This window comes from Calypte anna, chromosome 1 (genome assembly GCF_003957555.1).
Source record: "Calypte anna isolate BGI_N300 chromosome 1, bCalAnn1_v1.p, whole genome shotgun sequence".
Classification (NCBI taxonomy): Eukaryota; Metazoa; Chordata; class Aves; order Apodiformes; family Trochilidae; genus Calypte; species Calypte anna.
Genome location: NC_044244.1, coordinates 75492281 through 75520233, shown reverse-complemented (window position 1 = coordinate 75520233; position 27953 = coordinate 75492281). Strand labels below are relative to the sequence as shown.

At 40.0% G+C, this 27953-nt stretch overlaps 1 protein-coding gene across 1 annotated transcript; it reads right to left on the bottom strand.

Moving 5' to 3' along the window:
• Nucleotides 1-6646: 6646 nt before the first annotated feature.
• IFT57 (intraflagellar transport 57) lies at nt 6647-26444 on the bottom strand. The gene is made up of 11 exons (XM_030454094.1): nt 26226-26444; nt 23727-23889; nt 22555-22673; nt 21526-21616; nt 19022-19090; nt 18359-18481; nt 14477-14548; nt 13750-13881; nt 12801-12863; nt 9590-9656; nt 6647-8374 (listed from the first exon to the last, which is right to left on the bottom strand). Exons 1-11 carry the CDS (start codon nt 26426-26428, stop codon nt 8196-8198), a joined length of 1281 nt encoding a protein of 426 aa, XP_030309954.1. The 5' UTR covers nt 26429-26444; the 3' UTR covers nt 6647-8195.
• Nucleotides 26445-27953: the final 1509 nt, after the last annotated feature.

Below are 27953 nucleotides of genomic sequence, written 5' to 3'. Positions count from 1 at the left end.
CATGAAGATCTTTTTTGAAATTATATTAAAGAGAGTCCAGAGGGGGGGACAGGGGGCAAGGAATTTATTCTCTCTTAAAATTAAAATCTTTCATCAGGTGGAGGTGGGATAATTTAATTGTTTCTCTGGCAGGGCTTCTCAAATTCAAATACAAGAAACTAAGTACTGTAAAAAAATAGCAAGAGTTTTTTTGTTTCAGCTGTTGTGTAGTGTCAGCCTGCCTGCTTGGTGGAATACTTCAGTACTGTTAGGAGCCATTAATGGCTAATGGGAAATCACAGACTCTGGCCTTGTAGGCTGCAGCTAGATCACCAGATGAATTTGGTTTAAAGGTGAGTTGCCAGCAAAAAACCTCCTCCTGTGCCTTCCTTTCCTTTCGTTCCTATTCTGTGTCTTCCCAAGGAGCTGCTGAGCTGACTCTGTGGGCAGAGGAGATTCCTCCAGGATTACCTTTCAGCCTGATCCACGAGCAGCTCCAGCTCATCATGGAGCTGTACTTTGGCAATCCACAAGGCATTGCCATCTCCAGCTTGGTGGATGTCCATAGAGCCAGGAGTCTTCCCAGGCAGACTGACCCAGGGCACAGAGACATATGGTTGGGCTGTGGCTCTGGGGCAGAATGCCAGGGATGTGGCAGCACTCCAGCTGAACCCTAGCTTGAACTCTTGCAACTGGCTTCTTTCAAGCAGAGCTTTCTGGACTCATCATATGGGCATTTCCCACCTCAATTTGGTTATACAGAAGTATTTTTAACCAGCTGATCCTTAAAAGTCTTTAGTTTGGAGTACAGACAAAGAAGAAGTTATTTTTTGAGTAATATGAGGCAACTTTAACTCAAGGAGCTGGTCTTCATTTGATGTTTTTCTAACTAAATTTTATTTAAATATAACCACCTTTAAACCTGCCTCAAGTGATATGTGTATGTGAAATTAAGTGTCAAATGTTGCGGTTTGACACCAATTTGAACCTGCAAACAGGAAAAAGAAGTTTTCAAGAAGAACTCCACTGGAATTACCACTGGTGAACTGAAAAAAACTAGTAAAATAGCTTTAGTTTTGTTTGAAATTTCCCTGTTGCTTGTAAAAATGATACTGGACATATAATACTCAAAAATTAAATCCTGTTTATCTACCAAATAACAGTCTATAAATGCATCTCATTTCCAAAGAAGGGGGATAAAAAAAGCAAGAGGGAAGACATTAATACACTGGACAGGGTTACTGTAAGAATTTTTTCACCTTTTACCCTCAGAGTAAACAAAGGCAATGTTATGGACTTGTAGCTAGTACAAATAGGGTCTTGCTTGTACTGCTGCAGCAGTTTACACTGTACTTAACTGTTTTTTGTGGCTACAGCAGAAAATGTTATATCTCCCTACATAGAAGCTGGAACAGCTCCAGCTATTCAGAGACCAGAAATGGAAGAGCTGTTAACAAAGGATGTTTATATGAAACCCAGTATTATTTCAGCATATTCAGCTCACTGGGCTCTGCCTTCCTCCTCCTCTCCCTCCTCCTTCCGCTTATAACTTCCTTTGCTTGAGTATCTGTTTCTAAAGTTGCTGAGCCTCTGCCCTCACCTAACCCTCCCCTTGTTTTTTCACCTCTCATTTCCTTTGATTTCTTCTGTGACTTTTGGACACCAAAGGTAGTTCTGATAAACATACGGTTTGTTTGCTTGGGGTATTTTGTGTGTGTACAAATGCTGGGGGGGAATGTACAGTGACTTGTTAACTTACATTAAGTGAACTCTAATTTCATAATAGTCTGTTCTCACCCTCAATGCCTCTTTTTCCCTCTACCTTTAAGCAAGCAGCACCTTTTCCCTATTGACAGTGCTTTTCTCTTGGTGTTACTCATAGCAAATATACTTGCTCCTGTGCTTTTGCTTCCCATCTTCCTCCACCCAACAGCTGCTGCCTTCTGCCCCTTTACATCACCAAAAAAAGCCTCATACAGCTCCAGAGAGATGACTCTTTCCATGCTGCAGCCTTCCTGTTTCTTTTCTGAGACTGTTTCTCTGCGTGGGCATGCCCAACCACTTCTTCATGCCCACCAGCTCCAAGTCTGTCCTCTCTGGGAGTGATCATGACTACCATGTCTTTAACCTTGCCTTTCTTCACTCTGCATGATTAACCCAGCTGCAGACCCATAGGGTCTCAGTTCCCTTTTCAGCTCTCTCCAAGGCACTGGGCATGTGGTTTGCAATTTGGGCTGGTCACTAAGACCATTGCCCTTATTTGCCTGAAGCAACTTTTCACAGAAACCCACAGTCAGTTCCTCCTAACAGAGCCACATGTATGCCCAGGAATATGATTTCTGCAGAACAGCCAAGGCACAGCTCAGCCATGTGAGTGATATAACTGCCCTACCACTCACGTGGTAGGAACAGAGATCAGCAGAAAGCTTAAAACACCAGAGGTTCCTGGGTGACACTCAAAATAGTACTCAAAAACTCAAAAAGAAATATCACTCATTTTGACACTCCTGGCAGTTTTAACTGTGTAAACCATTTGCAGGGCTCTAATGACTCAGTGTGAAAACTTGCCTGCACAGCTTGCAGAAGGCAGGGTCAGTGCCAGAATTAGCCCCAAATCGAGCCCACACGACTCTAGGGAGGTGGTCCTGAATGAAAGGGTACCCTGAGCCCTGGCAGCTGTATTCAAACACAGGGTGAAAAGCACCAAGAAGTGACTTCAGTACTAACCTGACCAGCCACTGAAAACAGATGCCTTTTTGTCTGGCTTTTGTTTTCAAATGGCCAATAAGAACAGATCAGCACTGGCACCATTGTCTGTAATAAATGTGTTTTCACCCAGTGGTAGAGTGTGAAGTGTTGTAAACAATTATGGCACTGAGTAAAGGATAATTGATCACAGAAATGTCACAAAGGATACATTTGCCAAAGCATGGTTTAAAGAGCAGGGTCTGCATAATGGAGCTAGTACACTTAAGACAGTGAAAAGGAGGTATCAGAATTCTCTGGGATGAAATACAAAATGAAGTGTCATCAATCCTGTTCACAACTGAGATAAAATGTAATTGAGTTTCAGTTATTTATCTTCTCCAACATTTACCTGAGATCCCGCTTCTCAGTAGAAAGCTCACAGACCCATAATATTAAGTACATTCTTACTCAAACAGTAATGTCGGAGTACTGGAATACTTATAGCAAAAAACTTCTCCAAACCTGCCACACCTAGAGTATACCTTTCTGCACCAGGAACAAAGTCTTTCCAGAGCAGCATTTTTTATTTCTTATTGCCAGTATGATAGAGCTGCAAATGATGAAGATATTCCAAGTACATTTTACTTCCACTTATAATATGGGAACTCTACAGAGGCTGTAATGAAATGACTGCTAGACAGATTACTACAAAATTAATAAACAACACTCTTAAGATCACAGGTTTTCATTGATTTTACTGTTTGTCAAACTCAGCAGAAATCTCTCCTGCCATCAAACTGAGAACTTGTGCACTTCCTATAACAAAGGAAACAATAATCAACAGATGCTGTCAGACCTCTTAAAACCTTCTGCATCATTTTTTGGCACTAGTTTCCAGCAAAATTTCACAAATGACCTATCTCCCTGGGTCTGACTACTGGCTTGTATTCTTTCCCAAATGGATTCTTTGAAAGGAGGTAAAGTGCTCATGGACCAGCAATGCTGAATGAACGATAAAGAGAACTCTCGAAAACCTTACAAGAGCCTCTTTCTCAAGATACAGTGAGAAACTTCAGCCCTAAAAACCAGAGGAGATTTGGGAAACTCTTCATCTAGGGGATGGCTACAATCCACAGCCTAATTCTTCATGTTACTACTGAATAACACTAAGATATCATTTGAAATACTGTCAACCTTTGAAAGCCACCTAAACAGGAAAATATTTTGAATTAATAATTGCCATTAGTGGGTAATCAAGAGTATTCTTAGAAACAATTATTCTATACTTCTAACTTTAAAGTATTCATCTTTGTTGATTTTCATAATAGGTAGCTACGACATGTGAGCAACTAGCGTGTCTCAGTCACTTCTGGAATGGAATACTGGGATACAACCTCTCTTAAGTCCAGGAATGACTCTAACATGAGTTTTTCAGAGCAAAACAAGCCAGAGTGACAGACTAGCGTTCAAAATAGCTCTCAGCCCTGCTCACACCAGTGTTGCCTGGGAACTATGATTTGCAAAATGGTAGGGTTATTGCTAGGAGACCAAAGGACAGACATTCCCAGCACCAGCAAGCCCTAGAGCAATAGCTAATTATTAGCTAATACCTGGGAAAACCCTGGTTTGCTGAAGGGCAAAACATGAAGAGGAGGAAACGGCAAATAAAAATAATCTTTGCTATCTGTGGAAACCCCCCACCTATGAAGGGTATTCACGCAGCAAAGGTGTTGCAGGTAATCCTCCCTTTACTTAAGCTCCCATGCACTGATGTCACAGGCCAGGTTTTTCCCAAGTTTCATTTCAAGCCTTCCTCAGAAAACACCCAGCCATTTCCTAAAGCACTAATCCATCAACCAGAAAGTGGAAAGCAGGGACACCTCAGGAACTGGGACAGAGTATTCCGAGGCAGGCTGTAGTGCTGTTGAATGCTACTGCTGGTTTCAGGCACAGGCCGGGCCGGAGCCTGCGCATGTTACGCGCAGCTGCCGTGTGTGGGCACACTGCAGCATTGACATTCGGGCAGCAGGCTCAGAGCCAGCGTGAAAAGAAACAGCATCACACTCATTTCTTCTTCTTTTCTTCTTCTTTTTTTTTTTTTTTTTTTTTTTTTTAATTAACGTTTGCCAAACTTGGAGAGAAGCCCAGGCTGCAAAAAAATTTGAATGCAAATTTCAAAAGAGCTCAGAAGCTGGAAGTCTTCACATACAAGCTCTTCATTTATGCCTCGTCTTTTTTTATAGGTCACGAAGAGATGACTTAATTGTTCTTACTGTAACTTACAATTAGCAATACAGGGATTTTTTCTTGGTACATTATAGTGCTCAGCAGAGCTATGCTCAGAAAAAAAAAAAGTGGCACTGTTTAGCAGTGGGCAGGTATTTGCTTTACTTTTCTGGAAAGAATTTTCCCTGAAGTTTCCCTCTTTTGGGTGGGGGAAGAGTGGAAGGCCTTCAATGCCATCAGCAGAAAAAAGAATATTTTGAGCAGATCTACGAGTTGTTTGCAACAGCTAGTGGTTTCTCAAACTCATGTGAACTTCTGGTCAACTTTCCTTTATAGCACTCACCAATGCAAGTTCAAATTACTAATTTGTGTCATTACCAAAATACCGAATTCTTGGCATATGATTGAAAACCACTATTAAAGCCTTGTGATTTTACTGTGAAGTCTAACTCCGCAGAAAGCTATTACAACAACTAGACCAAGAAGTAAAAATCCCACCCTTGCTTCCAGCATTTCTTACCAGCAGAGCACACAATATTTAGCAAGTCATGCCATTGTATAGAAGGGAATGAGGAATGGAATATTATATTTATTAAAAACATTAAAAATGCATGTAACATTACTCTGAACCATCCAAAATGCCTTGTAAACAGCACCTCTAACAGCGTACCAAGCACTACAACCAATTTAGTTCTGAGCGGGGCACTTGCATCTGTTACATCCTACCCTAAAGACAGCTCAGGGAAATAAGATATTGAGTAATATTACAAGGTTCAGAGAGATTTCAGAGCTGCAGCAACCCTACAAAGTAGTATGTTACCAGTGTTCCTTTTCTGGACCTTTGGGGAGTATAGGCAGGAGAGTGAGGTGCCTACTACTGATGACCTTTCCTCAGGCACAGCTTTCCCAGATCCTATTCTCATCTCTCTCTGGGGCCACATATGAGATTGAAATACAGCAGTCCTGATGGCAAGGACAAAACTCATGGCTTCTCTGACCAGATTCAGCAAATGAAACTCATTTGTCCCTCTGTGCTACTTCTGGATCTATCTACAGCTAGATTCTATCTGGCTTATAGATGACATGTAACAGTGACACCAGGCCTCCACACCAGTGTATTTCAGAGGAGTGAAAATAGTAAAGGCCCTTGGAAGAGCAGATCTGTAAACAAAAGTTAACTCTTAAGAACAGTCCTCCTGCCCCAAGTATTCTTCAGAAGAAGAGAGACTTTTATAGCACAGCACAGCTTCATGTGTGTCCTGTTAACTTAAGGACACCTTCGTTTTGCTGGTCTTTAGTTCTGACGCTGCATTAGATAATGAGCAATATATGAATCCAGTGATTTAATTTTAATGTGGCTTCTGCTTCCTGCATTGATCCAGCAGTGGAATAATTACAGCAATAATTGCTTTTTTAGAGCAGCCTTTCAGGCTGCTGGTGACAGATCTCATTGGTCTCCTCATGCTTTTAAGCAATGTGGTGTGGCCACTTGCTGGATCAGCAAGACTCCTTTCAAAGTAGGGTCAAATGATTTTACTGCCTAAATGGGTAAATGCCACTCTTTGCCAGGTGACAGTTAAGGACCATGTTTCCCTCTTGGAAAAACAACAGAAATGTCGTGCTTAGATTAATGCAGTTCCAGACAGTGCTGTGAAAAATAATGTAGATTAATTACATATAATTAACATGTTATTTTACAATTTCTTTGGCATAAATGAGGATAACTTCTCTTCTGAAGATTTTTCTACCACATTATAGTTTTTTGGACATGCTTGTCTCAACAGATTAATTTCTAATAGAATAAGAGGCTTTATTCGTAAGAGAAGATTTTTGACTAATTGTATTTGTTAGACCAGCATGAAGGAGGAGCTTTTTTTGGAAAGTATTTACATAAATAGCATTTATACAGCACAATATTTGCAATTCAAAAGCATCTGAGCTGCTTTGCAGGCAATGCAGGAGGGGATTGCTTTATCTTAAGTCGAAGTAAACCCACTGTTAAAGTAAATATGCAACAGCAACACCACCTAACAAAGGGAACATGAATAATAACTATTCTAATTTAAGATGAATGTGGGAGGACATAGGTAGGCAGCAAAAGAAGATGGAAACTGACTTCCAGTGTGATTCATAGAGATTTTCAGCAGTTGCTTGCACAGGTAAAATATAATAGTTGACATTTACATACAGCTTTTCACTTAATAAAAGCTGATGGGTTTAGGGCTTTTTTTTAATGGTAAATGAAATACTGAAACACAAAGTTAAGAAATTGGATTATAGTACTGACTGTGTGAAGTGTCTTGGCTTCCAGACAGAGCTGAGCCACTGATTCTGCAAAATACTGCTTACCTTTAAGTGAAACTGTAAAATGAATGAAAATGCCTACAGAAGTTAGGGGAGGATTTTAATGTCACTGGAATTGTACCAATATGGTATAGGGCTTATGAACAATGGTAAGCAAGAGGATGTATTTGTACTTTAATTAGTACTTTGTTCCCCACTCCTTCATTACCAGTAAATGACTAGAATCACTCCCTACCTACATATTTACAGAGACAAAGGGAACTCTCCCTCTTCCAAACCCTTCCTCCTACATTCTTCTTATCATTCCATAGCACACAATTAGATTTGGCAACATTCTTCCTTAAAAGAGATCAAAATTAGCTGTTCTGACACAAGAACAGAAAACAAGAATAATCAAACATGTCCATGGAGCTCTACTACATAATGCAACTGAAAGCATTTGGCCCAATGCTAATAAAAGTGACTTCGAAACAGCGATGACACATGGAAAGAAAATGGAAAGCCAACAGTAATTTCCAAACAATACTGCCCATAGTCTCTCATCTTACATAGCTTTTGTTATCATTGCTTCTGTTAGTGGCAATGTGAAAATAAAAATATATAAAAAAATAATTACAGACTGTCAGTATCATTCTCTAGACTTTCACACTACATGATATTATCCAACGAAGTAGAGACACATTCATCAGTAAGATTTTTTTAGTGTATTTGGGAGGGAGCTGCAGAAAATAGGAGTTGGACTCGATGATCTTTTGAGGTCCCTTCCAACCCCCAACATTCTGTGATTCTGTGAAATCTTTGCAGCACAAAACTGAACACGATGCCATACTGACTTCAAAGTATGCATATTACTTCTTAAAAAGTGCATTACAAGCATGTTGTTAAAAACAAACAAGAAAAAAGAACACTCCCCCAGCAAAAAGGAAACCTCCAAACTATCAAAAAAGTAAATGGTAGAAAACTGTATTTTGGGCAGACCGAGTCAGTTCCAAAGGATTTTAATAGGAACCTATTGTGGCTTCTGGAATCATTGTTGCGTGCATATCTCTAGTCATATTGGATTTCTCTTTCAGCTTTGACTGGAGTAATGTGTGTTCCATTACACCAATCTGTATGTCCATCTCAGTGGTTTCTTGCTTCAGTTTTGTTAAGGCCTGTTTAATCTTCACTAGAGGAGCTGTTAAAAAAAAAGATAAACAGAGCAATTCTATCAGCTACTTAACACAAAAGCATTATTTTCTGTAATTCACTCCTTAAAATTGGAGAGTTGAATGAACAATGGGGTGTTGTACTCTAAAGACATGGTTGTACTGATATCATTTTTAATATGCAAAACACTTCAGAGATTAAAATAGGCAATGACAATTTTGCTGTCTTCTTGACATCTAGAATGTCAAGAACGTTGATGTTGATGTGCATCAACATTAAGCTAGGTTTGTCAGTGATGTGTTTTGCTCAGCTGAAAGCCTCCTCCCAATATCTGACTTGGGGTTTGGAAGAGAAGTGAAGACACCTTCAGCAGGAGGTCATCTTACTTGTGAAAAGCTACTAAAATGTTTTGTGCTCCAGTCTTTGTTTCCAATTCCTCACTTCCTACTAATATTACCCTAGGGATACTGCTGCTGCATCATATTGCTCTTTGTAATTCTGGGCTCTAGATTTTATGCTGACCCTTGGCCAGGCAATAATACAGAAAAAGGGTTGTGAGACAGGTGAGCAGCTCCTTCACAGTGAAGCAAGGGTACACAAAACTTCCTTAAATAGTGAAGCTTACAACTACTTAAGTAAATTAGCTGTAATGGTTACAGTTAAATATGGATACAGCTTGCATATTTAGCCCTACTGTAACATGCATAAATTTATTTCTATTTCACATTCCTTATGCATTTGCAACAGAATGCATTTATCAGGAAAAAAACCTCAAACAACTAAATCCCAAGCCTGAAACTTCTTAATTCAAATAGGTATTTGGTTTTAAATGCTAAAAAAGTCCAAACATCAAAACACCAAAATTAATTTTCTCACTGGCTCCAGCCAGCCCTTGTCAGAGAATCTAACAGCTACTCCCATTAACTATTTCAGAATAAAAGGGCTTATAAACATGTAAAGTGTGAATTTCTTCCAGTGAGCTGATACCTACACAAAGCAAAGACAAAACCCAAGTAATTTACCAAAGTGGGAAATCCTGGAACCTCTTTCTTCTGCAGACCAACATAACCCTTTTCAAAGAGGTTTTGACTCCTGATTTTCTTAGACATCTTTTAAGTTTCTAGTATTTATAGATATTTTAGACCAGCCACTCATTCTGGCCTTGTTTTTTATCAATAAAGGACAAATTATGTGTCTGTCACTGACAAAAAAGGTGTTAGGTTTGAGGCAAAAACATACTTACCACCATCAGTCATACTGCTTCCTTTCTCTTCCGTTTCTTGCTTTACTCTCTCCAACAATTCTGTAATCTTAAAATAGATAACTTTTTCTTAATGAAACCAGATTACTGTAAATTTTTTAAAAGAAAACAAACAAATTATTTGCTGAATAACTGCATTAGTTTTTAAAAAAATGAACGAATCTGTCTTAATTGTACAGGGAGGAACAATTTTTTTCAACCATTAAGAAAATTTTTAGTTTAACTTTAACTAAATTAATGTTGTAAATAATACAGCAAAAAAAAATAACTAGCCAAAACAAAACAAAAGCTAGCCAAACAACATGATGTAACTGAGAATCTGTGCATCCCAAACCAATAAAAACAACAGTGTGTTACAGTATGATGCTGAATGGAAGATGGGAACCAATACCCCTGCACACCTCAAGTCACAGAGTGACCATGCCAGCCGCTCCTCTGTAAGTGTCAGGACTTGAGCAGGTGACACTAGAAACCTGAGAAACACAACTGCAGCAAATGAAGCTGCATCAGTCAAGCCTGCTGGCACTGGCACGGGCATGAGTATGTAAAAAAGATATGAAGAATCAAAGTGCATTTCAGCACTGTCTATTGAGTAGTTTGCCTTCGCAGGCAGTGAAGGAAAAGCAAATACATGGTTCTAAAGGTACAGCCTAGGTAATAATTTGGTACTTTTGCCTCTAATATACAAATGGCCCTTCATTAAATCTGCAATAAGACTCTTCAGTGACACAAAAGGAACTGTGTTGTTGCATGCCTCCAGTGGTACTGGTATCCCTAAGTGGGCTGAGATTTGACTGCATGCTTGAAAGCACATCCAAAGTGTTTAGTTGATTACAGATATGCACCACTGCATCTACATAGTGCCAACGAGTAACATATTCATCACTACTAATCAGTCAGTAACTTCCAAAGCACAAACTCATTGTAAATCTTAAGTCATGGCAAAGCACTCTCTTTTTCAAACTTACTTCCTTGAGAGTGAAAGAGAAAGAAGATCTAATGCTGCAGAATCCATACACTCAGAAATCTGCTAGAAAACTCTAAAACTGCTGTATTATCTAATGGAGTTGGAGTAGAGAATCACTGTAGGTCTTTCCAACTGAACTATTCTGCTCTGCTCTGCTCTACTCTACAACATCTCAAGTTTGTTTTATTATCTCACATTCTTAAAGTGTGATCTATCTTATGTGAAAATTTCAGAAACTTTATTGTGTAATAAATAAGTGGTTTTTTCAAGCCCAAACAGTGCCATTAAAAATATTTTCTGTATTGGATAACAGGTTGAAATATTTGGAAATCAGGCAGTAATTCTGAATGAATTACTGTCATGAAACACTCAACATGTTAAGGCAGTTTGGAGACTGAGGATTTTTCTTTAAAATTGTCAGAGGACTGATTTAAAGAAACAAAAAACCAACAAACAACACACACGACAGAAAAAGTTTCACATATTTGTGGTGGTTCAGACCTCCTCCCTCATCAGGCTTCACTGTGATGTCAACATCAGCCAACATTATTCATGATTTAGTTAAAAGAGCAGTGGGCCCAACATTGTTCTTGTTTCAATTGTGAGTGCAGTGGGCTGAGACAACCTGGCACTTCTGGATCCTGCCTACTGGAGCAGTGAGATGAAATAGTTGTGTACTTTCTTGTTGGGATAATTAAGCACTCCCTAACCACCCCAGGAACTCTTGTCTGGCAAAAGTACCTGAGACCCCTCTAGCTCAGATCGTAAGTCCACTCTGAGAGTTCCCAAAGATGACTCAAATTGTGGCCACAATGGAAAAATACTGACCAAAGTCAATCATCCTATGACCCTATAAATACTGATCCTGAAATAAGGCCCTTTGGAGCTCTCTCTTTGGAGCTGGAATGCAAGAGAGTGCCACTCCATGCTTCAAAATGTTGGTCTATTGGAAGTAAAAGAGTGAGCGCTTCACTACTTCTAGTTTTGTGGAAAAAAGATCTCATTTTAGTGGGTAATTTACAACAATTCAGTCTCATGTAGATCAACCGGGAGAGTATTTCACTAAAATTTTTCATGCTGTTCAGAGATAAATTGGTACCAAAATTTATTAATATCTTAACAGAGGCTAACCTCTGTATCTGTGTGTATGTAAGCAATTTACTTTAGAAACTTTGTTAAATCTTTTACTGAATCACTGTGTTTGATTATAATAAATTGTTGATTATTGATTACTTAAAAGTCACTATTAATTAAGTATTGCCAGCAAATCATATGAACTATTTTGTGATTTGTTATAATAGTAACAATCAACCTCAATTTGCTGATATTTCAAATCGCACCAGACCCATAATTATGCATTAAAGCACTACACTGAAATCCGGGCACCCAAGCCCTTTAAACTGACCAAGTCTGGGACTAGGAGTGGATTCAGACACAGACTGCTCACTGAGGAGTTTAGAAAGCAGGAGGGTCCACCCTGAATCTCATGACTCAATGGGAGGGCCTTCCTTTTAATTTTCCCTGATTTTTCCCTGTGAAAATCACTCCAACCCTTTCCTGACCCAGCCTCCCCTATCCCTGTATAAATAATTTCCCCTCAACCTGTGTAAGGCACTCCCATCCAATTCCCTACGTGTCCTTTCCATACAGTAAATAACACAGTGAACCTTGCCATCTAATTCTGTTAATTCACCCTTTTATGAATTTATATTAAAATCACCTTTTCATCTCCGTTGGTGATTTTTAAGTGATCTCAAGACCTTCTGCTCCTGTCTGCAACAGTATTTAGATAATTTGACTGTTATGGAAAAGTTACTGTTTAGTCAAATACTGCTTTTAAATGCTTGGAGGATGAAAATTTCAAATTGTTAATTTTAACTAAAAATAAAGAGTCATGCTTTTCTTCTTACAAAGAATTTATGGACATGACTTGATTAACCCTCAATAATTCTAGGACACAAGTTATAAAATATAGGACATTTACCCTCTTTTACAAACTGGTAAAATTAGAAGCTAGCAATAATTGGCCCAAATTCACAAGTTAAAATCAATGGAAGCCTGGGTTTAAAATTTAGGGACTGGATTGATTGACTCCAATAAACAAACTGATTAATCTTAACCATGAGAACCAATCTGAAAGAACCATAAAGCTGCAAACACTAAACGCCAACTCTCTTAAGATGGTTTTAAAATAAGCAAAAGAAAATATTCAAAGATGTGTTTTACCTCAGAAAGTGCTCTTATCCTTTCAGTTACTCCTCCACTTCCCTCTTCGTACTTCCCTTTAGCCTGGAAAGAAACATATTTTTTGCTGTAATGACAAAGCTAAAGAGCAGATCAGAGAGAACACCAAAACTTGCTCTCACACATCCCGCTTCCAGAAACTCTTCCACCAAGTCCCAAGGAAGTTTAGAGTGCTACACGTATGGGAACAGGCTGGAAACATCAGCCCTGTAATGACTATCATTCACAAATTTAAAGCCACTAAAAAAATTGCAATTGTGTTAATATATCCACAATGAAGAAGTATGTTTTCTAACCATTTGCATGAGGAAATAAACATAAGGAAAATTAGCCAGAAGACAGACAGAATTTAATCCCTAAACCCAGAATACTACTTAATCAGTAGTGAATTACTGTCTTGGAGTTTCTTGAAGTAACATAGAAAGAAATCAGAGGCTGAATCCTGTTAGCCTTAATGCCATGCCCACAAACAGGAGGGTGAGCCAAATGGCAGCTTACACAGACCTCCTAATAGGGGACCAAAAAGCTTCTCAGGCAGCACTCCGTTGGCATAAAAAACTGAGTCAAAGAAGTAATGAGTGCTTTGTGCATGTTAGCACAAGTAATCAAGCTAAGACATGAGTGCTGGACTCAGACTGCAGTTTTTCCACTCATCACAGATGCGTGAACTTCACAGGGAAAGCAGAAGGAGCAATAATTTACTAACTGCTCAGGATCAACAACAGATTTACAAAATACTCAGGCAAAATCATTCACTTTTCCATGTGCAATAGCTGAATTTAAAAATTTATCACTTTAGCTTATAAATTATATAATTTGAAAGCCAGTCAACACTTTGCTTGCTTTATATCCAACAGCAGAATGCACAGATAACTCCTCCAAGTGTTCCTCACAGTTAATACTAGAGCAGGCAACAACAAAAGATCATTACCTCACTCAGCAAGGCTTGAGCAGAACGGTACTCTTGAACCAAGTGCTCCAGCTGATTGTTGATGTACTTTTCCCTGCTATTGATCTTTTCCAATGTTCTGCTGATTTCATTATGGAGTTTGTCAAGGTAACCCTAGAAAATCATATTCTGTGGGTTGACACTCTATAGATAGTATGCAAGGACTATTAAAATGGTGCTGTAATTAAGAGAGGATATGGAAGCCTACAAGTGAGAGACAAAAATAGTACAGAAATGCCATGCTTAGCCAATTAAAAGAAATTTATATTTGTCCACCTCCAAAACACAGATTTCAAGATTTACTGCTTTCATCATTCTACCCTCTCTCAATTAATTACAAATGTCAATGTCAGTAAGTTACCCTAACAACAGTATTCAATGGTATTTTGGGTTCTTTTATCAACACTTATTTTCAGTATTGGTATTATTCTATTTTGCCCACTGTAGCCAGGATGTACTTATGGTAATGCATCCACTAATGAACGCTAATATGCCTGTTAATTCTCACATATGCAGCTCTTTCCCACAAGATATTTTGCCAGTCCCACTGTCCCTAGTCATCATTATCATGTTTCCCTTTTTAGTTTTACAGTATGAGAACAAATAAAATCAAGAATAAAAAGAAATCTGATTATTAGCCTATATCAAATAAAAGAGAAAATAACAACACTGACAAATCAATTAAACATTCTTCATATACAAGGCATACCCTGGTTTCTTTTAAAGAAGATTCAATTCCGTCCTTATGCTGATGCATTTGATCTACATGAACCCTCCAATCCTAAAAAAGATGCCACAAGGTAAAATATAGTTAAGTACAACTTTATTTTTCTCTGGTTACTAAACAAAGGCTGATATGCAAGTTAGAGTCAGGTCACTTTTATACTACTACCATGTATCATTCTGCCACTGCTGTGTTCATATTCAGAGGCACTTGCTCAATGTGACAAAATTTATAAATCTCCTAAATGTCACAGATGACACTTGGATCCATAAACTGAGACTGACATTCTCACTGATACCATAGTAGCTATGCTTTTTAGATTTTGCTGATAGTCTGGAATGGGTGGGTGTTGGGTATTTGAAGCACTCATTTTCTCTAACAACAAGCTGAGCTAATGCAGCTATCAGATCTAAGCTTTCTACTTGACCTTTCTTATTATCAGAAGTATGGAAAGAAACAAAGGAGGCAGAGATGCCTAAACTTGGTTGTGATAGCAGGACTAAATCAGAAGGGGCAAAATTATTTGCTGCTTCTAGGTTGCAGAAAACATACATGGACTCAGAGATGGTGGATGAGAACAAGTGCTGCTTTAACTTGATAGGTAGTTAGAAATCAATTCCAGTTCCCAAGCTTTATCACAAGTTTTTCTATGTCAGTGAAAACTTTTAACATCTCTCAGACACAAAGCACAGCTGCAGACAGACTGTGAGTTCAAAATGAAGCACAGTAGCAGCACTGCAGGATTATTGCTATTTCAGTATTGTGTTTCAGAACACGCTAAGAAATACTTCTAATACTTCTAGGCTTTTGGCACTGTATTGGTCTACATGCTGGTTTTTCTTTTTTTTTTTTTTTTTAAAAAAAAGGTGAAGTTGTTAAAACTTGAAACCAAGCCTTAGGAGACTGTCTTGTAAAACAGGTACTGTAAGGATATATGGAAGTGTTTACTTCTGTAAGATTATCTGATCAAGGACCTTCTCCAAAAGGATACTAGGCAAAACAGAGGCACAAAGCTGACTGAGAAACAGTAATGGAGACGGTAACAAGAAACGAACTTGTTCAGTTACAGTAATGGATAGGGGCATGTGGAGTGTGAGAATGTTCGTATCAGTACAATTATCTGATCGAGGACCTTGTCAAAATAAGATGATAAGGAAAAGGGAGAGAGAGAAAAAATAAAACCTATGGAGACATAGACCTGTCAGATAAACACTAAGGGAAACAAGGGCAAGAATCAAAGCTGAACAGGCACACTATTTCATGTTCTAACAAGAAACTACAAGCATCATTTCAGAGAAGGCGAACCTGGCCCTTGCAAGTTATAAGAATGCAAAATCTGTAGGTTCTGGATAGTCAGGCCAAGGCTTGGTGCAGCTATGCAAACTGATGAAGCAACATGCAGGGGAAGGAGACTACGGAGGAAAAAAGTGGGGAATAGAGAGGGGTGTAAATGGGTTTGGTCATACGTAAACTGTTGACAGTCAGTTCACCTATCTGGCTGAGCTCTGTGCCTGATCACTGCAGCCTGTCCCAGCTACTTACTATTTTTTAACCATCTTTCTGTGCAATCTCACTATTCTATGTGTGAATGAGTGCTACAAGGACTAAATGCTAGATGCTAGTGAGGGGGAGTATGGGGCCAGCAACCGGAATCAGAGCAGGGCTGTAGGTGTCCCAGTCCTGTGGTGTCTGCAGCTGGAGATAGTGGGGGTATCCATGCAAGCCCCAGGAGCAGGCAAGGGTGGCAGCCACCAAGGCAGGACCAACATGTATCCCAAAGGCAAGCTACTGGGAAGGACTAGTGTGAGTAAAGCATGTGAGGGGCTCAGTGCCAGCAGCTCGAGTGGGATTGGGGGTCACAAGTCCCTGTTGCTGCGTGACAGCTGCTGGGGTAGGGACAGGCAAGTGCTTGCATCTTCTCTAAACCTGGTCTGCATGCGTAAAATTCAACAGCAGACATAAAACTGAACTATCCTACAACTAGTAGGCATTAGATCCAGATCCAGGAATGAGGCAAGAAGAGGGTATATACTGGTATTCAGGGGGATCCATAGATGTAGAATGCCTTTAAGATAAGCATCTGAGTGTATGCATCTATTTGCTAGCAAGGAAGATGAGCTGGCAAGTAGAAGAGCAGTGAAACAGTTAAGAGGGTCCAGGATCCCAGGTAGGGGTATCAGACAGAATGGCCATGCCAATAGTTGAGGGATCCATGAATGTGCATGTGCTTGTGCATCTAGAGAGAAGGGAGTGTATGTTTTAACTACTGAACTTGAATCTTAATTAGCTCAAGATGAAGATGGGGGCCTGGCTGTCTATACTCATTTTATGGCAGTCCTAAAATGCTGTTGAAGACAGGGCCTTCTTTATGGCAGTTTGTGGAGCTTCCCATGTCAAGGTCCTTCGTGTGTCTGTGTCATGCTTAACTTTGTTACTGGTTGAGCCTGCAAAAGGAAAGAAGCAGCAGCTCTATCCATCTGTTTGGGATGGGAACCAGGAAGTCCCCAGGATCCCAAGGCTCAGCTGCAACATCTGAGCAAGAGTAATTCCTGACCCCAGAGCTCCTGAAGGATACAGCCACTTATAATGTAGAGGTACAAACCAAATCCTGGCTTAGAAGAGCTGCACAATTAAGCATCTGCCATCCTTCAATCAAAGAGAGTTCCACTGATGTGAAGTGAAGCTTCATGTCCCAGCATAGGACATGCACATTACTACCAGAGGACTGGTACTTCTGCCTCCCTATTTCAGAAGAGCACACCCTAGCATCTCCAACAGCTGTTCAGCTCCTGAGGTTCAACCACTGCCTACAATTGTGCTGCTGATCACTGTTCTCTTCCTGAACAAAACAAGGGCTAGTAGAGAAAACATGCTTATGTTGGGGTTTAATTCTACAGCAAACTCAAGATCTTTTGTTGGTCTGGTGGCAATTCATAATTTGCCAGAATGATGTTTAAATGGAATCAACAAACACATGCCCTCCCTGTCACCTCTCCTCCCCTGCCTCACCCCACTGCCCAAGACTTTACAAATAAGTTCTAATTTCTAATTTCATTAAACCATTTAACCCTCTCCTCATACTAAATTTGCATGCAGTTTCAAAAACAGGATATAATGTTCTTTTGTAGAATTTAAAAGAAGAAATACTTACCTCCAGTTATTTCTGAAAGCATGAAAGCACAGAAGCTAGAAAAAGAAGGATTCTGTTTCCACATTCATCTTGTCATATTCCTTATGCATTAAACTGCAAGCTAGTAAACCTCAGCTCCTACAGTGGCTTTAATTTTCCATGAATGTCTCTAATAAACTTTAATTTCTTACTGCAACAATCAACCATCATGTTCTCTGTAACAGATGGGCTCGGCAAAGACCACAGAAAGGTGGCTCAAACAAGGCAATTCTTCACATAGAAGAAAGAAGTATAGTGTAAGAGAGGCAAGCAATCTAGCAGGCAGTTGAGAGCACAGCCTATTTTTGGCAAGACAATTATCTTTCATTCAGTTCTGTATCACTGCTGCAGATTGTTCCTACCCCCCAACTTGCTAGGCCACTACAAATCAGCAGTTTCAATTCTGTACTGATCTGTGTGTGCTATATAAGCTCCTAGAAAGAATGCTTATGGCAATGCCAGTATAGGTCCTGGGTTTGGGCCTGCCAAAGACAGAAGTCTACTTCTAAGCTGCTCATTCTAGACTCCTTGAAACAGGTTATGAAGAGAAACAGGATAGCACTGAAGAGCCCATTATTAAGAATTCTTGGCATGACAAAATTAAAAAACTTGTCAATAGAAGGTAAACAACACAGACTGAATGCACTTTAATCACCATTATCACACATAAATCACCATACAAATCTATTCTCACATACCTTATTGTCAGTTCTCACTGTAACTTTCAGCTGTGGCAGCACACGTTCTACTTCAAGATTCCACTCTGCTGCATCTGTTGTGGACTGTAAAATCTCTTCGTGCTTTGCAGTTTCACTCATGTCCTGTGTGAAAATCAAAGTTTATATACAAAATATCATCATTAGGTAGAGTGACAGATGTTAGAAATCATGTTACAGTGGTTCACATTGTTCATATTCAGAAAAATATTTCTATCCAGAATGATTTAGAGTACTGATACAAGAGATTTCTTGAATTACTTTGAATTCATAAAGATTAGCATTAAAATAAATATATCTTCTAATGATACTTAAAATTGAAAACTATCAAATGCATGTAGTAAGAAATTATACTTATTACAGAAACAGTGGGAGGTCAGATTAAAATATATTCAAGAAATTAATGCCATTTTTCCTTAAAAGTGTCTGCAAAAATATCTTGCAGATGCTTCCAGCAACCTTGCAATGGCATCAATTCAGAAACTGGCTGCACATTTTCCTTTTAAAATAAGCTGATTCATTTCAGTTGGAATATTTTTTCAAGTCTAGATTATTCAAGTATTTTCAGACTTAAAGCAAACAGAAATAAATTGCTGCTATAGAGGTAAAAATTTCTCAAGAGAGGACTGATGGATAATAACCTACCGGTCTGTACGTTTGTGCCTTTAGAACATCCAGGTCAATAAAATTTTCTTCATTGTCTGACTCTTCTTCCTTAGGGAAAATTGCAAAGTAAGACTTCAGTAAGTATTGCACAATCTTTAATACTCCAAGACAAGGAGTGTTAAATTCTGTATTTCCAAATGAATAAAACATGGAGAGTTATGATAATGGAGGTTATATTTACTTAAAATGGTATGAGAAGACACAATATCTGAAACAAGCTGAAATATAAAAGCTACCCCACATTTACCTTGGGGTGCAACAGTATTTAAAAAGTAAGCCAACTCACCAAAACAAACCACAAAACCTAAGCTCTCTCACATCAAATGAATTATGAAGTTTTATGGTACCTGTAATTTCCTATGCGTTTCCTAAAGCTTTGTATTAAAAATAAAAATGAAACAAAGCAAAACCTAAGCCACAACCAGACCTAAACACAGTTTTAGATGTTGCTTGTATTACACATTTTGAGTTGCAGAATGATGTCCCATTATGAGCGTGCAGAAGAATACAATTCAAATTGATGCTATTGATTTGTTTGCTTGTCCATGACATTGCACACTGGCCTGATGGTTTTATAGAATTCTCCAGTCTCAAAACTGTATTCCTCAGTGACCATGAACAGCACAGATCCCATCACTGCATAAGTCAAAGATGCTTTTTCTGTGCATGAACTACCCTCTGTTTATAATGAATTTCACTTGCCATTTTATTAGACAAGCACTTCACCCTTATACACCTTGTCCTTCTGTAACTCCTCTGTTAGTCACCTTTTCTACCAAAGTAAAACTTTATCATCCATCTTCTTTATGAGAATATAATATATCATTCAAACCTTTAAAGCTGCAAGAACACAGGTTCTAGTGTTGAACCCTTCAAGACTCAATTCGTGCAAACCTGGGACTTACTTCTCTACCTTACCTAGTTTTTAAATAACAGGAACGACTTTATTTTCTTCTGGCATGTTTGGCCTTTAGTTCCCTGAATACTTGCAAGAAAATAATGGTTTCTCAACTAGCAGGGTCTTTTGCTAAACAGATAGTGTATATTTGTGTAGCACCTAGTAGAAGGTATTACAATGTTACCATAACAACAAGACTAGTTGTCAGGATTGAGAAATAAAACTGTAGATTTTCTTACATCTTTCAGCTGTTATATTGTGGATTATTTTGGCATATAAATTGGGACTATAATCAGAACCATATGATAACATTACAGACAATCTATTTCCAACTTTTATGAACTTTAATTTTCCTCAAGCACTTGAAAAATGTTGATGAAAAGATGGGATAGTTGTGGCATTTTCTGTACAGTACTGTTGGGCCTTAACACACCAGAAAATTCTTTTCTCCTCAAGTAATTTACTGACACAGCAAGTGACCACTTCCAGACTCACAGCTTTCAATATTTTGGTTTTGACCTACATTTATTTTGTACAGAGTCAACAGCTTTTGGAGAAACTGGATGTGAAACTAACTTTTTGCAGCTTTCACTTTGTCTTCCGCTAACTTTCCTCTACAGAAAAAAACTTAAATCATCAGTAAAAAAATAAATCTCACTTCAAGGAGACTGGCAGAAGCCTGCAAATATGACAGTGTTTCATCACGCTGTACAACGAGTTTACAGTGAGACTTCAGCTCTCATAAAAATAATCTTCTGAGAAAGTCAATCAGCAAGCCAGAACTTCTGTTCAACATCCATCCATAAGCCTCAAAAGCATATCTGAACTTATAAGTGTATTTCATAGGCTGCTTTATAGACATGGCAACTTCACTATACTTATTAAAGAGTTAAAACCCAGGAATAAAACACCTGATCCTCAAACTTTGCCATCTTGTTGGTAAAAGGTATTTCAAAGCACACAGAAACACTTATTCTACAGTCAGAATGGATGATAGGACATTACCATTCTATTCATGGAATACATAGCAATGAGCTGCCATGACCTTTGTCCACATAAAAAGTCTGCAAGCTTTATTTAGGTCATTGTTGGTCTTTTAAGCAAATGCTTTCTTTCCAGTTGTTCCCAAATCTTCAGACCAGCGAAGTACCAAAGTTACTGTTTCTTATTTGCAGTGAAATCTGAGTTAGAGCAGTGAGTCTTTTATTAAATAAGCACTGGACAAATTTTAACCAAATATTAACCAATTCTGTAGACAGGGATTGAAGTTTTGTTTAACATCAACAGCTTGCATTAGCAGAAAACCAATTCTGAATTTATGTAATTTTAATGTATGATTAGATTCTACTTCAGATTAACTATAAATGCACATAAGAACACATGCTCTGTACCAAAGAATTAATGACCTTATCTGAAAGGAAATAAACTCTACAGAGAAGCTGATGATACAGGAATGGAGACATAGGGGAAAAGGGCAATTGAACAGGTAATAGAAAAGACTTAAACAAAGCCAAGCAAAATGAGCAGCGAGTAAAAACTTCCTTATAGTTTACTAATATAATCAAAAACAGTCAGGCAAACTCACCGCAACATCCTCTTCAACTTTATTAAGTGTTAATTCTGCATCATCTTCTGTTATTTCTTCTTCTTCCAGATCTTCTGCTGGATATACTGGCCTGAAATTAGTTCAAAGAACGGCAGAGCTTTTAAACACACTAATTTGGAAATGCCTCTGTGAATTGCTCCTAAGCTAGCAAAACATTTAATGAGATGCATGGATGATGCAGAATATGACTAGACAATGATTAGGATCTCATATACTTAAAGAAATAAAATTAACACTCAGCCTTAAATGCTTTTGTTTATTTTGGACTGTCTTAAAAGTAAGGATGAGCTACTACTCCAGGCAGTACAGTATGTTCAGACTAAAAAGACATCTGGGGAGTAAATTTTGATTTGTTTTCTCCTTTAGGCTAATTTCTTAAAATTCAAGAGCAAGCCACCACAGACTTATTTTCAGCCTACAGCAGAATTTGTGTACTAAACTGAAGTAACAGTAAAACACTTCAAAAGTAGAAATTACTTCACCATATTCATTTCAAAACCTATCAGAGGAATGAAATAAAGAACACTTTTAAAGAAATTTTCATATACTTGAAATTATCTGTCATCTAATTTTGCCTACAATTTCCCTCAGATTAATATCCTCCCTTACTGCACACTGCTTCTAATATGGTCACATCCTATGCCTGTCTCTGACTGAACAGGTCAAGAATTTAGCTATTGACTGATAGGACCTAAAAGGACATCAAATTTTTTCAACTCACCTAGCAGATCAGCAAGCAGTTATGCATAGGAAAATTACTGAAAAAAGGTAATGTCTCGGACATTTATTGATTAGCTAAGTCTATTAATGGCTCAACCTCATCCTTGCTGGTAAAAGACTAAATTGTGTGAAACTGCATTAGGAATTAGCCCCACTGCATCAAGCCTGGTTGAATTTTGCATCTCATGAAACATCAAGTAAAGCATTTTTAGTCATTACTGGGTTTTGTAGCACATTTGTTTGCTGGAAAACAATGCATAAGGGAGGATGCCTAAAGGGGTACTCTACCTTTTCCAGCTAAGGCCAGTGTATTTCAGGGCTTCTTCAGCTAAACAATCAAGAACATAGCACACCTGCTCTCCGTTACCAGCCTTTAATTTTGAGGGAGGAAAATCCACAGGCCTTCCCTAAAATAGAGAGAGATGTTGTTTACTAATGGCTACCCATCAATCTGAATTTCCTCTCATAGAGGTAACAAGAGTTTTTACACTAGAACTGAAGTGTCTACTATGTATGAAGATTTTCTTCCACCATGTTAGGCAACAGAAGGGAAAAAAGAACAACCAAAGGACCAGATACAGTGTAGAAAGGTCAAAGCACCTGGTAAGAAGATACCTATAGGGAGCAGAAGAGTCAGAAGCCACAAAGGAGCTAGACGGCCAAGCAAACAAGTGACACGCTGGTAAGGTTAAAAAGAGCTACAAAGAAATTCAGAAACTAAGACATAACCACCAGCTTTTCAAGATCTTATTTATAATTTTTAAAATTTTTATTTACTACTGTCCTGCAGAATAAACGTTTGTTTGTTACGGTTTAACTCCTTCAGAGAGCAGTGTTCTTAACACCATTCACAGCTGCACCACAGTATACTCTCCCATAAAAACATACTTCCCCTACATTGATGGACTCTCCTGACCTTCAGGGTTTGGCTTTTTTGATATTGAAAAAAATCCCAGAAGTTACTGGCAGTTTATGCAACCTCTTTAACAAAACAAACAAACAAACAAAAAAACCAAAACCAAACAAACAAAAAAACCCAAACCAAACCAAAAAAAAAAAAAAAAAAAAAAAAAAAGAAAATGTGAACACAATTTTAAACCTTTCCCTTCATTATACCATTTGGCAGATCACAAACACTGTGTAAACTTTCCAGATAAAATCTTTGTAAATTACATGACTCTAAATGAGCAACATATGTGACAGTGCAACAAGTAAGCCAAATCTAATCCATAGTACAGTCTGTGGAACAAAGCTAGCTGAAGTCACATATAACATTGTAACACCACATTTGTAGTGCCAAAATATTAGCAAGTGGGTACAGACCATGTAAGCTTCCAATTAAGTAACCAACATAGTACAGATGGATAGATTGGAAAAGTCTGCTTGGCCCTTGGGAACATGATCAGAGAGGAGAGGAAGCCTGCCATTACTGTTATTTCTGAAGCACGTTCAGCACTTACAAATGATCGCAGCTCTGAGAGTACATTTGAGATGACTGCATTGGGGTCATCACATTCTTGTGGCTGTTCGAAGGGATGTCCAGCTTTAGTGATCAGCCAAGCAGCAAGTGTGCAAAACATAAAGAACTGCTCACCAGGATTAGTGGGCAGTGCAAAATAGTGCCTGTCCAGAAAAAGGGGGGAAAAACAGTAAGTATTTTTACCTCCTGGAGCTCCTACAGCATTATAAGCCAGCACAGACTGTCACTGACTTTCTCAAAGAGTGATCCATCTGAACTAAATTCAGGATGTCTAGTTCTGCACATAACCACAGTAAACTAAGTTTTCTGCATGCAGCTCATTTGCATGGATCATGGTTCCTGATTTGAGTAAGCAGGAAACGGTCTATTAATCAACATTAGATGTCCAAGGAATCAAAAGAAAATGTGGTACTCCTCTCCCCTCTGAACAGCATTACACAGCTGCACTTAAACACCACCAAACATGAACCCAAGGCACTCCTCTTATTTACCTGAGCAGTCTCAAGTCATGAAGAGCTCAATTCTGTTTCTATTTAGTTTTAGGGATGCAGAATTCATCCCATCACTTCATAAAATATGAACACTGACTAATTAAGAGCTAATACAATGGATTAGTTCAAATGTCCCTTGCATAGCACAAATACTTAAAAGCTCAAAAGAATCAGAAGTCAAAAGATCTACAACTGCCAGTAACTGTAGGCCATGAATGAGCTAGGATTTTGCCAAATCATGGACATTTTTCACAGGGCAAGTGATTTGCAATGCAAGACAAAATTTAAATTTTAAAAACATCCTCTGAATAATTAGCAAAAGTGGATGATAACTATTGCCAACATCACACAGCAAACAGCATACTTCGAAGACAAAACTGAAATGATCTATTGCCAAAGCTTTATACCTTTACCCATGATAATGAAAGCCAGGATGGGTTTGTCTCATCTTCTGTCTACTTCAGAACACACTGAAAAATGCTTTAGGAGTGCATATTGTTCTCCTTAGGACATATAAAAGCATCTGTATTTGGAACTATGATTACACCTGTTTAAAAATAACTAAGTCACCAAGCCACCACATGAAAACATGAAGGGCACTTCCCTGAGGAGGGGAGAAGAAATTTACTGAAGCCTCATTGCCTAGAGATGTCCCTTTTTTCTGCATATTGGCCTCATGCTGTTATACCACAGTAACCTCACCTCCTTAACATTCCCAGATACTCTTCCTGACATTAGCAATACATCCAGTTCCTTTCGCTCCAAAGTTCCACAAGTCTTTTCCCTTTCCTATATTCCTATATTCCTTAGGAGTGGCAACAGTACCCACATCAGTGTGTAAGCTCAGAGGAGGTGCATGTTTCTGAAGTGATCCTGCCACCCATTCTAAACTACTGTGCTTTGGTTTCCTTAAGCCAGGTACACAAACTGGATCTATTTTGGATCACACTACATTGAAAACTGTGGTCTTGAGGAGAGTTCAACCCATAAAATTAGATCACATTTAGTCCTCCAAAAAGTATAAGTCATGTGTGCTCACTGGATACTCAGAAACAAACATTTGCCTTTGTACAAGTGGCTGCTTTGTGGACAAAGGTTTGCTTCCTAACTCCAAAAGTAATGATGGTGTGGTAGGTGGCTAAAACCAGACCACAGCCACCATGCTCATACTCAAGCCTCCTTCCCAACATGAGAACAATATGGACTTTGCATTTTACCTCTACCAACCTGTTGCTTACAGAAAGCTTAAATATGTGATGTGCTGCTGTGGAGCCTGGTCAAAAACAACAGATGAATGTGAAAGTTATTTGGGCAGGCAAATATTGGGAGCACACTGGCCCTGTTTTTTGTCCCACCATAATTTTAAAAAACAACAAAACATTCAAAACAAATGTATATTAGGTATGAAAACTTAAAAACAAGGGGGCCAAGCCCCCTTACAAATACACACAACCCCAGAAATAGTTGTTCTGAACATAAGAAATTAACCTGGGGTAGAACATTTTTTTTTTTTTTTGCACAGACACGCTAACATGCAAATATTTAATATCTACTGGGAGCAGGGAAGGTTAAGCGACTATTTCCTATCACACCTCAGCCTTTAGAAGGGCATCCCCGTTTGAAAGCTTCAACATCATAGGGGAAGCTGTGAACTTGACTGCTTTTCACTTGACCTAGTAGGCACCTGAGTTGTCACCTAAGAGCCGGCCTCCCTTCTCTAACCACAGGGACATCACCTCCCGTGGGGATATCCTCCCACCAACACGCAGGGCTTACACCCCGACCCCCACACCCGCGGTACCCGCGCCCCTCGCTACAGCCCTGGCAGCTGCCGACCCTCAGGCCTGGAGCTCCGCACTCTCCAGCTCCAGCGGGACCCCCGCCTGCCGCCACAGAATGCATTCCGGGGGAGGCAGCCGCCGCCCTCCCGGAGCCTTCGTCTCCCCAGGCGCCGCCGCCAGCCGCCCTGTGAAACGGGCCGGGGGCACCTGGAGAGCGGTCGCATATTGTGGCGCCGCAGGGCCTCCTCTCCGTAGTTCAGCAGCTCCAGCTTGTCCAGCAGGTCCTCCATCAGCACGAACATGTGATAGGCCCCGCCCGGGCCCCGCTCCGCCACAGCTCCCTCCTCGTCCCGCTCCCCCGCCGCCGCACCGCGCCTCGCCCCCCCGCTTCCCAGGGCCTCCTCCGCCATCTTGGAACGCGGCGCCCACCACCGCCAGCCGTAACCGAGGCAACCAGCTCTACCAATCCTGACCTGCCTCGGCCTGTCACTCAACCTCCTGCCCCAATCACACGCGTCCCGGGCGCAGAGCAGCCCTGCCCATACAGCGCGGAGCACCAATGGCGGCGAAGCACGCTGGGCCAACACCCAATTACTGCTCGGGGGCGGTGTGACTGGCACCGCCTCGCCCCGCCTCCACGAGCTGCGCCCAATGGCTCCGTAACCATGGAGACGGCAGGCCGCGGCGGCTGAGGAGGAGATGGCTCTGTGCTCCCTCCCCCGGGGCCGGGCATGGGGGAGCGGCTCCTGTCATACCCCTTACCAGCCATGAAGCCTCACAGTAGGGGGCCTGGCCCGCAGTAACCCTTCAAGGCCCGGGGGGAGGGTTTCTTCAAGCTTTGCTGCTCTTCTCTACCTGGCGGGTGGCCCGACCTTGGGCTTGTGTGTTAAAGGTTTCTGCGGCGAGGCAGCAAGTATACCTGCCGGTAGTCCATAGCAAAGCGCCTGGCCTGAGGTGCCATGGTTTACAGCTGGAGGCCCAGAAGAGTGACTCCGGAGAGCGAAGGAGTTGCAGCCGGGGATGGGCCGCAACCGCCAGTTGGAACGGCTGTTGGGTGGCGGGGAAGGGAGCAGATGGGAAAGCTGCTTCTCCCGGGAATGCTGGAGACAGAGCTCACCCGTGTGCTGCTAGGAGCAGCTGGGATCGTTGAGGAGAGACTCTGCTTATTTCCCCTTCTTGCCCCTTTTTTTTTTTTTTTTTTGGAAGCCCTCTTCCCTAAAATACTTGAGCCCCCAGGCAACTCTCAGCAAGACAAGAGGGCACGGTCTTAAGTTGCACCAGGGGAAGTTTAGGTTGGAGATTAGAAAGAATTTCTTTACAGAGAGGGTGATCAGACATTGGAATGGGCTGCCCAGGGAAGTAGTGGATTCTCCGTCCTTGGAGATATTTAAAGAGACTGGATGTGGCACTCAGTGCCATGGGCTGGTAACTGCAGCAGTGGTGGTTCAAGGGTTGGACTTGATGATCTCTGAGGTCCCTTCCAATTCTTCCGATTCTATGATTAGTTTCTCCTGTGGAAAACCAAATACCACCCGCAAGGCTTTAACTGTCCAGAGAAAGCAAAGCCCTAGAGAAATGGCAATAAAAAATAATTGCCTAACCCCACAGGAGCCCAAGGCATCTACTGTTCTTGTTCCAGCTTTCTGAGATAAGTGTCATGATAATTTGTATATTGTGTTCTTTTTCTCCTGTGACCATACAGAATTTACATTGCTCCTTGCATCAGATTCCTACACTCTGCCTCAATAAAAGAATTGCAAGTCTCTACTGCCCCTGGGATACTCCTGGTGTTGTAATGCCCAAGCACAGTATTCAAGTGGCATCACCACTGCCGTGGATATCACATCATTCACTGTAGCTGATTTTTTCTGTTAGTCATTTAGAGCTTGCAGGAATTTGTTCCACAAAGCCTGGGGGAAAAATGGTTAAAAGAAA

What these genes read in the sequence shown, in the direction of transcription:
- IFT57 (XM_030454094.1), bottom strand. Translation starts at nt 26,428, where the DNA reads ATGGCGGAGGAGGCCCTGGGAAGCGGGGGGGCGAGGCGCGGTGCGGCG. An exon ending in CTTCTTTAAAAGAAACCAGG is followed by an intron (nt 13,882 to 14,476) that starts GTATGCCTTGTA and finishes ATGATTTTCTAG; the next exon opens with GGTTACCTTGACAAACTCCA. An exon ending in GGATAAGAGCACTTTCTGAG is followed by an intron (nt 9,657 to 12,800) that starts GTAAAACACATC and finishes ATCTATTTTAAG; the next exon opens with ATTACAGAATTGTTGGAGAG.